General features: G+C 42.4%; 1 protein-coding gene across 1 annotated transcript in view; it reads right to left on the minus strand.

The window, feature by feature from the left end:
- LGR5 (leucine rich repeat containing G protein-coupled receptor 5) overlaps nucleotides 1-12,234 on the minus strand; it is a 124,825-nt gene that overhangs the window by 15,358 nt on the left and 97,233 nt on the right. The window contains exons 5-11 of the mRNA XM_080811189.1: nucleotides 11,496-11,711; nucleotides 9,426-9,497; nucleotides 6,536-6,604; nucleotides 5,115-5,186; nucleotides 1,379-1,450; nucleotides 1,160-1,228; nucleotides 947-1,018 (exon numbers count right to left, since the gene is read on the minus strand). Coding sequence (XP_080667315.1) covers nucleotides 947-1,018; nucleotides 1,160-1,228; nucleotides 1,379-1,450; nucleotides 5,115-5,186; nucleotides 6,536-6,604; nucleotides 9,426-9,497; nucleotides 11,496-11,711 — 642 coding nt within the window. The remainder of the gene's footprint in view (nucleotides 1-946; nucleotides 1,019-1,159; nucleotides 1,229-1,378; nucleotides 1,451-5,114; nucleotides 5,187-6,535; nucleotides 6,605-9,425; nucleotides 9,498-11,495; nucleotides 11,712-12,234) is intronic.

Consider the following 12,234-nt stretch of genomic DNA (forward strand, 5'->3'; position numbering starts at 1 on the left):
AGAGACTTACTCCATATTCCCCTGCTCTATGCATGAACGACTGACTCCGAGGCTGTCATGGGGTGTTCCTACAACCCCATATACTGAATAACTGAAGTCTGAAGAGGCCAGGGTGCTGGGGATGGGAGGAAGCAGAATTATTGTGGCAGACATTCCCATCCTTCCACTTAACATTCGTAGTGCTGCTTGTAGTTCTGCTATGAGGTGAAGCCTGTGGTGAAATTACAGGCATTCAACCGACACAGATGTCTCCCATGAGAGAATGGCGCCATGGCCGGAGACTAAGGGTTCATTCATTAAGTTTCCACAATGCATGAGAGGACGATAATAGGGTTGGGAGTTGAGGGAGAAGACTGCAAATGGAAGGTCAAAACAAGGCTCTGCTCTTCAAATCCCTATAAACTACTTTTCAGAAAGGGAAAGGTAGAGGAAAAAAAAAAGCTCCAAGTCACTAGAATTCACATATGCAAGCGTTTTAACCACTAGTTGGAAACATTACAACATGGCACCCACCAACTATACCAGAAGAAGGGTCACCTTTGTCAAGATTTGTATGGGTCTGATAACTTAATTTTTTATTTTGACATCCATATTGGGTTTTTGATTCATTACATAATTTTTTTCTGCTCCGCAAAGCCTTGATTGAGGGAAACGAAGTTATCTAGTCTTGTTCATATCCCTTTTCTGACAGGAAATGTGTGCCATTTGAAACCCTAATGGTAGACTGATTGGACCTTGGGAACAACAGGTGCGCCACCACCATTACCAGGGTCACATCAGAGAGCCACTTCCCCGGCCCACGGGGGCGAGGGAGCACCGACCTTTTGCAGCCCTACAAGGAAAAAACTTTCTCCCCTTTTCAAGGATTATTGAAAGAACGCCTGCCATTTCGCTCCTAAATGGAAGTTGCCTGTTTACACAACGTCACTGCCTTCCTGATACGCACAGCACTTGCAGATTAGGTAACTGATCACAGGCGGTTTGAGGAAGAGATGCGATCTGAGCTCCAGTTAAAGTCCTGTTGAAACACAAACCAGACATAATTCTTTCATTCAGGCATCATACAGTGACACATTTTTATTCACTGGCTTTAAGATTGGTCAGGCTTCAAGGGCAGTGCGTGTTCTGGGCAAAGTCAAGAGCCTATTCAAGTACTTACAGACTCTCCAGGCTTGCAGTTCCAGTTAAATCAGGAAATACAGTTATTTGTGAGGCACCATTCAGAGTCCTAGAAGGAGGGGTACATGAGTACTATTGGAAGAAGATTCCAGAAAGGGGTCATTTTAGTGCCATTTTCAAAGCATTTTAACTTAAAATATTCATTTGGTTTTTACAGTACCCCTGCAAGGGGAAAGGGATCTGTAAGAGAAAAACGTACAGCGTCCTTAGTTCAGGTAAATGTTGAAAAGCAGATCTTCCAACAAGCTGGATGGGGTTGTCATAGAAATGTCTGAAAAAAAATCCAAATACCAATGTCTTAGTATAAAAGTTCAAGGACAAATGAATACTGTTCAAAATTCCAACAAATATATTAAATGTATGTAATCTTGATTGTACTATATTGTATAACCTTCCTGGTTACTTGGTAAAACACAAAAGAAATGTTTTGACTCCTGAGAAGACTTTTTAAAAAAAATTTTTTTATTTATTTTTTTGTCAGAGAGAGGGGTGGTGGTGGTGGAGGGACGGCAGGCAGAGTTCGGAGAAGCAGGCTCCTCGCTGAGCAAGGAGCCCAACATGGAACTCCATCCCAGGACCATGGGATCCTGACCTGAGCCAAAAGCAGATGCCTAACCAACTGAGCCACCCAGGTGCCCCAGGAGGAGACTTCCAGTAAGAAATCCATACTATATAAAAATGAAAATCTTTTTGACATCAAGGCAGATATAAGTGACAGATACTAAGGAGAAAAGCAAGTGAACAGATTGTAGGTATACCTAAAAAGCTTCCTCCGCCTCCAACATCTGTGGCATATCCACCAAGTGGCAAAAAGGTAATTCAAAGTCCAGGCAATTGCATCATTAAATAAATAAAGAAAGATGAATTTCTACTTATACACATGAAGGTTAGATCCTTCTGTCAAATCTTATCATAACATACATGAAAGACTCTTCCAATTACTTGAGAGGAAATTTGCTATCCTGCTTTTTTGGTAACATCAGATTTCTAAAAAAGTTAAATACCGCTTTAAATGATGAGGCATTATTAGAACTTAAATATTTTGTTTTACAGATGTTTTCAGTGGAATGGTATTTGAACTGTCTGGTCAATGAAGCCCTACAAATATTTCTTAGTGGAGAAGACATCCCAGTTTACTGAAATTCAACAAATATCTATTGGTGTCACTGCACTCAAAGTATGAGACTAGGTATTGTGGGAATTCATAGACTGAGTCATTAAGGAAGCCATCATTAAGATCTAAGATTCTGGGAGTTTGAAGAAGATGGATACAATGTCCCCGCCCTAAAGAAGCTTGGAATCAGTTGGGATAGAACAAGTAAGTAACAGCCTAACACTTTCTAGTTGATAAAGCTTTTTCACATATGCAGCTCAATGGATCCACTCAACAACTTGAAAAGCTCCACAGCTTTTAAATTTTAAATTATCCACAGCACAGATACTTAGATACATTTATCTCATTTTGGGGGGAGGAAAGTAAGGCTCTGATACTTTGGTAAATTCAGTACCTCCCAGAGCTTTACTTTTCTAATTTGTTAAACTGGGATAATAAATCTGAGTTGTAGGTTTCATGTACAAATTAAAAGAACTCATGCTTGTGTAACATCTGGCTGGGACCTAGATTAGATCCGTCACCCATAAAAACCTAAGTCCCCTTCTGTCCCTCCTTCCCTCTTCCCTTGGATTAGAACATTGATAAGAGAAAGAGCTAGAGCTAGAATATAGGTCTGATGATTTAAAAATGGAATTTTTTTCACAATATCACACTGTCCCTTATCTATGTCATATACCTGTGTATGTGTGTGTATATACACACACACACACACACACACACATATATATATGTATAATTGTGTTCACATACATGTATATATGTATGTACACTGGGCAGATAGGAATACCCATGCTTGTGTATGTAAGTTTCACAAATAAAAAGTTATAGGGCTCTCAGGAAGTTTTCTTGTGAGATCAAGAAAAACTTCATGTAATGTCATTGGAAACGGGCCCTTGGGAGACAGAATTTCAATAAGCATCGTAAGAGATGGACTTGTAGGAGCAAAGGCAATACAAAGTTTTGTTCTATGAATACGGCTTAGTCAATCTGGGTTATGGCATCGGGTGACGGAGGAGAGCTGTGAACTGGTCAGGAGATGAGGCGAGAGGCAACCCTGCATCTCCGTATGTTCCACAGCAGGATGTTGATGAGTTGGATGTTCTGCCTCTGTCCTCCTATGACGAAGGCAGGGGATGAGCCTTCCATCGGCAGGAATGCTGAGGCAGTGGCTAGCAGAGGCTGGTGGCAGTGGGCTTGAGAAACAGTTACGAGGAGGACGGGGACCACAGAGGGAGAAATGGAGGCTGGGTGGCCAGTGGGACAGGGGAAGCATTCATAGAAGCTGGGAACTGGGGATCTGCCAGGGGGTGGCAGTGACTGACGAGAGAGAAACAGGCAGAAGCAAGAAGAGGAGAGTTTCAGGGAGAAAATAGCGAATAGCAATAAAATACTGGATAGAAGCACTAATAAATTTTGGGGGCTGTTAGTCCTTTCTCAAGTGGTATTAGCATATCAAAAGAGTGATTAAAAAAAAAAAAAGAAAACAAAACCAACCCCAGTCTTGTGGCTCTAAGGAAAAAGAAGCAAAGGCAAAGCAATTTGCCAACTTTTAGTATGTAAATACTCTCTAATGAGGCCTAATGTTTATTGGCAATAAACTTTAAAACCCTTAGTTTGCCAACATACTGTCAATCTATTTCAGAAACGATGAATGGTTTGTTTTTTTTTTCCAGTTGTCAAGGCTGATTGGGATTCCAGCTCATTTGTGACACTACTACATGGTTCCAGAAAGCCTCTTAATCAAGTTGGCACAGGATGAATATCTGCCAAGAAATGCTCCCAGGGTCAAGTTCAACAGTTGTCCTTACTCTCCTGCAGATTCGAGACCCCTCCTGCAAGACCTCAGGCCAGTACTGTTCTCCCAGTCTGCCAGGTCTTTTATTGAAGAACCATCCTAACACCTGTTTTCATCTTCCTGTGCATCTACATGGGATTGATTTTCTGTTTGTGCTAAATGTGAGACATATAACTCATTAATTATATGCAAGTTGTAACTCTACTGTGCACTTTCAGGGCATATAAACCCTCACATACATCTTTTTAGAATATAAGCATCTTTCTAGAATTACAACTGAGCTTGTAATTATGTAAATGTGACTCAATGCTTGGGCTTGATAACAAACAGATACAGAAACCTCACATAAAATGGTAAACCCCCAAACGCCCACCATCAACGGAGTCGATTGCTGTAAAGGACTCCTATTTGATTATAATAATTTATAGGGGCACCTGGGTGGCGCAGTCGGTTCAGCGTCTGACTCTTAGAATCAGCTCAGGTCCTGATGGCAGGGTCTTGAGATCAAGCTCAGCTTCAGGTTCTGCACTCAGTGCGGAGTCTGCCTGAGTTCCCCTCTCTCTCTTCCTTTGCCCATCCACCCCTGCATGCGCATTCTCTCTCTCTCTCACTGAAATAAATAAATCTTTAAAAAAAATAATTTATATTTCTAGTATACCTGGGTTCAAGTTCTGAGTGACTGTGACTTTGACAATGATTCTCTAAAAAATCAGTTTTATTCCTTAGAAAATAGAGATAGGCAAAAGTATGTCACAAGAGTACTGTGAAGTGAGACAAGGTCTCTGAAGATATGAAGCATGAGGCAATGCACACTTGTAGGTTCTAGAAAAAAAGAATCTTTTATGTCATTTCAGCATTCAGCTGAAAGCTGGCAAAACATCTCCATATATGGTTCTCTGTAAAGAATCTTACATTGACAAAGACAAAACTTGGGAATCTATAGGACATTCATTTTATTATATTTAAAAGTCCAATACATATTATATCTCAGGATGGAAAAAATCAAAAAGAACTATGGCCACTTACATTGTAATAAGGGAAGGATTGCCTACAAATGCTTTCTCAGGTATTGACTTGATATTGTTGCTGTGAAATCCTCTAGAAAGAGAGGGAAACATTTTTAAAGGAAAATAACCTGTAGGGTAACATTATATAATAGTACTCCCCTCCTGTGGCAGTGATCAACATCTTTGATAGCTAGAGGGTAAGATTAAATTCCTCTACGCGTTTTGAAGCTTACGTGCTCTTTAGGAGAAAAAGAAATCACAAGCTGGCCTCTTGAAAAGAGGAGTAAAGAAATTGAAAAAATAACAGTCGTGCTTTATGGAAGCTTACAATCTGATGTTATAAAAAGAAAATCCATCTGTTAATATCCAATAGAACACCACTGTATAACAACTTGACACAGAGGAAACCATCTTTGGAGAGAGGATTATGGTCACTCCTCCTGACCCCATTTGAAGCAAGGAGAAGAGAAAATTGACTTAAGCTGCTGTAAAGGAGAGATTTACGTAATCTCCTTAGGAGGACAAGATTGCCTGAGCTGAAGGAAGGTACTCAGTGAGTCTGTAATAACAAACTGATTCCCCTCTGCGGGTGCTAACGTTGTCTGAGTGGCAGAATGGGTCCCATGTGGGTCGGCGGCTGGATGAGGCGCCTTAGGTCTGCCTGAGCATAGACCGTGAGGATTTCCCAGCTAAGCCACACGTGGGGGTTCCTGAGGGAGAACCCTCCTCAGGTCTTTTGCTTCCAAACAAGCCCTGTTGTCTACCTCCTTTAGCTGTGTGTTTCATTTCTCCTGGCTCTATGTCTATTTCCCTTTCCGATTCTTGGAACATTTCTTACATACATCATTCATATTTTTAGGTACAAAGAAAAGCTAATTGAATTATAGTATATAAAAGACAATGGATGCAACCTAAGAGCTGAAAGTCAGCTTTACTTTAGTACAATTGTGGGTTTTAAAAAATTAATATGATGCACAAAGTATTTAAAGAATATGAAATGATGTGCATGAAAACATCTAGCACTGTACTAGGCACATGCATTTTATTTCTCTAGTCCTAGACTTACACGACCTAGGAAAGTTTGTTCTTCAAAATGCTCAGCAAATAAAGGAATTCTGTGACAATTCTCTATATATGTATGAAGTGTGTAGATGTTGGGGGGGATGGAATGTAGCTTAGGAAAGGAGTATGATTTAGAGAACTATGTAAATGTTTTCAAATATACATATTTTAGAGAAATCCATTCTAAATTTTAAAAAGATTATCTAATGTCTGTTGGTGACGGAATAAATTAAAATATATTTCAAGGGTACTTAGCCATTATTTATACAAACTTTTAAAATTTTCCAGTTGGTCATACTATGTACAATAGTCAAACATATTTTAAAGTGACTTCATGAAGAAGAGAGTTCTTCTATTAAATTTGTCCTAAATACTTACAGTTCTTTAAGGTTGGAGAGGGTCCTGATGGCAGTGGGGAATTCATCAAGATTATTATAATTTAAATCTCTGAAAAGAAGTAAATAGTATTTTCAGTTCTTCATTAAAAAATTCCTATATATTACATTTACAGAGAAAGTTAACATCCTATTCCAATGGGCCAGGATCACTGATCAAAATTCTTCTTCCTTCTTTTCATGGAGAGAGATTTCTAGGTTTGCTGACCACCATTGTTCCACCAGTATCTGCGTTAACGTGGTCATTAGACTGCTCATGGGAAATGTCAGAGTCAAGTCTCAATGGCACTGAGGTATTTAAAAACAGGGAGGGGAAAAAGAGCCGTGTTAATGTCCAAGTAGGAGAGACACTTGGCTAGGTTGTTGGTGGCTTGACCATGCAACTCTTCACTTGAACCTGGCTCACTATGCGGTCAGCTGCAGTGTGGGCGTCACCTTCACACTCCGCCGTTTCCCACGGCTCTTCAGAATCTCGCCTGAGAGGGCGTCTTGGAGAGTTGCTTTATCCCTGACTCCTGTAGTGTGCCTGCGATTCTCCCAGCCTGAGCTCCAGGATGACAGCCTGCTTCTGGAGAGGCGTGTGTGGTACAGGGTTCCCTCAGGAAGGGCCTCGGGTCTAGAATTTCTTCAGGGTCACAAATAATGATTCAGACCAGGAGTATGCTTTCCTCGGTCTGTGAGTCAAAGCTCTACATTATCCTTCATGCCCAGAGATGGCATGGCCGAACAATTTCAACTCATTAATTTCTCTATCTGTTATGACACAAATGGCTTTTCAATTCCATTACTCAGACTAACTCCACCTTATAGCTACAACTTTGCATGAAAAAGTAATTGCCTCCTAGTCTCAGGGAATGGCAGATTTCCCAGAGGACGCAGAAAAACCTTTTGGTCAGGCAATCCGATGTGGTTAGATCTTCCTCTATGGAGAAGAATTGCTTTTTAATTTTAAGAGAGATAATTTGACCGAGTTAAACATGAATCAAGATTCCTACTTGTCTGGCACAGACCATCCTTAAGCTATACTGCAGGCAGGAAACTCGTGTCTTTTGTGGACATAAATTTTCTTCCTGTTTGTAAATCTCTCCAGATGCTCTGTTTTGATTAAACAGAGGACTGGGTCCTTATAAATTACTTGGGTTTCTAGTGAGGGAAAGGAACAGGTTGGGAGTAACCAATTTACTGAACCTCTGCAGCCCTGGGCAAAGCGAGGGAAGGGTGGGGGACAATGAGACTCACATGAATTTGCCCTGAAACGTTTGACTCTATGGTATTTACATGAAATCCTGGGTTCTCATCTCAGATGTGGGAGAAAAAGAAAGAAAGACTATTTGCGGAAATACCCTTCAAAGCCAATACTGTTTTTTGTTCCTCTTATGTTGGAAAGGACTGGAAGGTGCTTTCCATTACTAAGATCTCAAGCCCAGCCCTGTGTAGATAAGAGAGAAGTTCTAATTCTTCCAAGCACCTCATATGAATGCTTTGCCTATGCCATTAAGTTGACTTCAAAGTTCTGCCTGGAGAAATTCGTCTTTGGCATCTCCTCTTAAGTATGATGCCTCCCTTCTATGAGGAAACACAGAGTGATTTAAGTAACCCAGGAAGGAGAGCTGGGAGCGCTCACTGACCTGAGCCACCAGCCAGACAGCGGGTCCGGGAATCCTCACGCCCAGACCTGATCAGAAGCTAAACAGTACAAATGCTAAGCTCCAGACGCAAAGGCGTAATGGAGCTCCAGGGCCATAGGAGAGGTGGTCTTCGGTCTCTCCTTCGGCAGAGCCACCCCTGCAGGTTCAGTGGCCCTGTGTGGCTTATTGTACTTGAGTATTAAAAATATGGGGGCGAGGGGGGCCCAGCAGGAACCAGCACCTCTCCTCCAGAACACTCAGGACCCCCGCTGCCTGTCACCTCACCCTCGGTCTACCCCTCTCACTCATCCAGGGCAGTGAAGAGCGGCTCCTCCCCGGAAACAGCTGGGGCCTGGTCAGGGGGTGGTGTGGGGGAGAGGGGGAATGGTGGTGGTGGTGGTGCTGAGAACGTGAGAGCTCTTCTCATCATGGCTCTGGGAAAGTCTCTAGGCAGTCAGCTGGCTGGACTCGATTTTTATTATAGGTACCAGTTCAGACCTGAGCTTTTGACCTATTTTTTTGGAAGTCGCGTACGCTGGTAAACATGGATTTCAGAGTCAAACTAGAGAAGAAGCAAATCCCAGGTTTGCTACTCATGTTGGTAAAATAACTTCAACCCGACTAGGGGTTAGAGCGGGTTGGTGATGGTTGCTCTCATAGGATGGGTGTAGGAGGAACTGAAACCACGTACGCTGAATGGACCAATATTTAGATAAACCAGTATTTAGATAAACATGTACCCAGTAAATGGTAACTATTATTACTTTTTAGTTTTTTGAATCACTTTGTTGTTTGCTAATGGGATGCCTGTTCATCTCAGATTGGAGAGTGTAGCATTTGCCTGGTCCGTATCTTCTCAATGGGCAGGGGGAGGGGGGCGGGGAGGGGCAGCAGACTAGACTCATGAATAGTGAGCTTGAGTGACGGATTAGAATTGATCCCTGACACAGAGTACACATTCCTAAGCAAACAGTCGCTGCTCAGTAGAGGACATCTCATTTAGTTTATAATGATTCTAATTTACCACTCTTGTTAGATTAAAATAAAATCTCAGTTTTATTAGCTGTGTGTGTGTGTGCGTGTGTGTGTGCGTGTGTGTTTAAGATAAAGCCACTGTAAATATCTGTTTAAAGCTCAGGCAATTAACTAAACCAAACAGCAAGTTTGACTTTAAGGCTATTTTGATTCCCTCAGAATACTCATGAAAACACTGAAAAAAGGGAAACAAATAAAAGGTCAACTCACAAAGTCTCTAGGCTGTGGAGCCCATCAAAGCATTTCTTTCCCAGGGAGTGAATTCTATTGTTATGGAGATGCCTGCAGGAGAACATTACAGACACAGTCATGAAGGCACGCTGCTCCTGGAAACTTAGGCACAGCATTCTAATTGCTTAAATCCAAAGAAACTTAGAGAAAAGAATGCACTAATTGTATATAAGAAATGTTTTGTTTAACTTTTTGGTTTTTTCCAAGGCTAACTGACCCATGCACTCTTACCATAGATGGTCCTATACTATAGAATTGAATAGGCAGAGACGGTTTTGCTTTTAGGGTTTGAGATATCAGGGAGTGTATAATAATATAGGCAACGTGACTGATAAAAGTAAATTCAGGTTGTTAACATGGCCTTCGGATGTAGGGGGTTAAGCAGAGATTCTGGCCATCAGTGACAAATGAAGGATGGGGGGGAAGGTCCTAGTGTACTACACATATTTTCTATTAAAGCTGCTGGCTTATGATGGCTCCGTTCCCGGTTGCCAGGTTAACAGGCAACCACAATTTTAGCCACAGAGAACAGTGATCAGATTTTTTTTGGCTGCCCCAGGAGATTAGTTACCTTGACCTAGTATTAACGTGTAGAATTATCATCTTTGGCTGAATGGTAAGTCAGTTAAATCAAGGCCCATGGGAACAGCTGTGCACATAACTGAAAACTGGACCGAGTCCCAAGGGATTTTTGGAAAATGGGCGTAAGGAGAAGAGGGTGAAGATGAACAGGGAGATCTCCGTCAATCCATTCCCTCAGGTGGAGGAAAAATTAATGCACACACCCAGCTTCCGGTGGGTCAGTGGCATCATCTTTGTATCTGCGAGTCAGTACAGAAATGTGTCAATATCACCTCAAACTTCTTATTCTTTAGACTGAGTTTTTTGTGTTTTTTTTCAAAGATTTTAATTACTTAATTACTTAATTAATTGTATTTGAGAGAGTGTGAGAGTGAGTGATGGGGGAGGAGAAAAGGGGCAAGGAGAAGGAGGCGGGGAGGGGGAAAACCTCAAGCAGACTCCGTACAGAGCACTGAATGCCGAGCCGGGCCTGGGGCTTGATCCCACGACCCTGAGATCACGACCTGAGCTGAAACCAAGAGTCGGCCACCCAACCGACGGAGCCACCCAGGCACGGCAACGAAGGTGTTTATTCTAATAAATCTATGTTGGTTTCATGGGAGATCTTGGTGACATTTATTGACGATCTTGTACATGTAGCACATGGAACCTAAAAAGATGGATAAGATGTGGGCCAGCCCTCAAGGAAGGTAAACTGTAACAAGAGAGAGAGACAGGAAATCAAGAAAACTGTAATAACTGAAGGCAGTGGTGGGCCTGTGGGCAGGCCTGGAGCAAAGGGAGCCATTGAACAGAAGAAGCCTTCCTCAGAGTTCCTCTGCAAACCGACCCTCCAGCCATTCAAGCAGGGGCTCTCTTCCTTTATCCGCCTTGGTTGACCGTTATATTATACACGTGGGGCACATAGCTACAGCCTTAAAGGAGACTGATTATGTTTTAAACTATTACTTGAGAATCATTTTGGTTTGCTTCAAATAATGAAATCTCGACCCATTGGGAAAAAAGCTACACGAATGCACAGGTCCCGCCCGGTCAGTGGTTTGTCCTTACTTCTCCTCCCTCGGCAGGGGTTAAAAAAAATTTATTAAGTAATAAGAAGGGCATATTTCAATTTGACCTGAACTATAAATTATTACCAGAAATAAGGAATTTTTATTCGCTGGGCTAACTTTTGTCCAAATTTACTTATTTGAGTCACTGGACTAACTTTGTACATTCTGGCAATTGCCTGAAAAATACACGTGGGCTTCCCTGAGACAGAGGTCATAGTTTATCTTTGAGTGCCTCTCAGTGCTTGACACTTAGCAGGTGCTTGATGAACGTGGCTGAATTCTACATTCATGAGTCATTTGGGGGAGAAGTCCAGGGGGTTTTCCAATCTGAAAATGTCCCCATTCAAGGCTTGAAGAGCCAGCACTTGTAGCAAGTGTAAAAAGAGAGAGAGAAAGAAAAATCAATACAACTTACAGAACTACCAAGCTGGAGAGGTTTCCAAAGGCATAGTCTGGTATGTGGTGTATTTTGTTCAGGGCCAAGGTCATGGCCTGCAGCGCCGATAAACTTCTGAAGGCCTGGACAGGGATTTCTGTCAAGGCGTTGTCGTCCAGCCACAAGTGCCTCAGGGAGTGCAGGCCGCTGAAACAGCTGGGGGGAACGTAACTGATGTGGTTGGCATCCAGACGCCTGGGAAAGCAAACAAGCAAGGATGGTAAAGGGGGCAAAGCCCCAGCAGATCAGCCTTGCAGGAAAACTCTCAGTGTACTGATGAGCAGGCGGGAAACTGGGCTCAGGGCCCTCAGGATGCCCAGGCATCTGGAACATTCTGCTCTCCTGGGAGGTTTTCCTTACTTGTGAGTTGAACCATGGCTTCTTAGGTCCAGTTGGCCATTAAAATTCCATGGAGCTATGATTCCCTTCCAGGCTTGTGGGTAACACGCCTCCATGCACAGAAGTGGCCTCCCCGGAGGTCTGAAGCCTCAGCGTGATGATGTTCAGTTTTCCTCTCCAACACCCTTTCTCTTCCCCCTCACCCCAAGCCAAATACATGCTTTTGCTTTCTTTTCCTTTTTTTTTTTTTTAAAGATTTTATTTATTTATTTATTTGAGAGAGGGATGGAGAGAGAGAGCACAAGCAGGGGGAGGGGCAGAGGGAGAAGGACAAGCAGTCATCCCCTGAAAAGCCCCCATCGCCCACTGAGGTCTGAAT

Source organism: Martes martes (genome assembly GCF_963455335.1).
Source record: "Martes martes genome assembly, chromosome: 8".
Taxonomy (NCBI): domain Eukaryota; kingdom Metazoa; phylum Chordata; class Mammalia; order Carnivora; family Mustelidae; genus Martes; species Martes martes.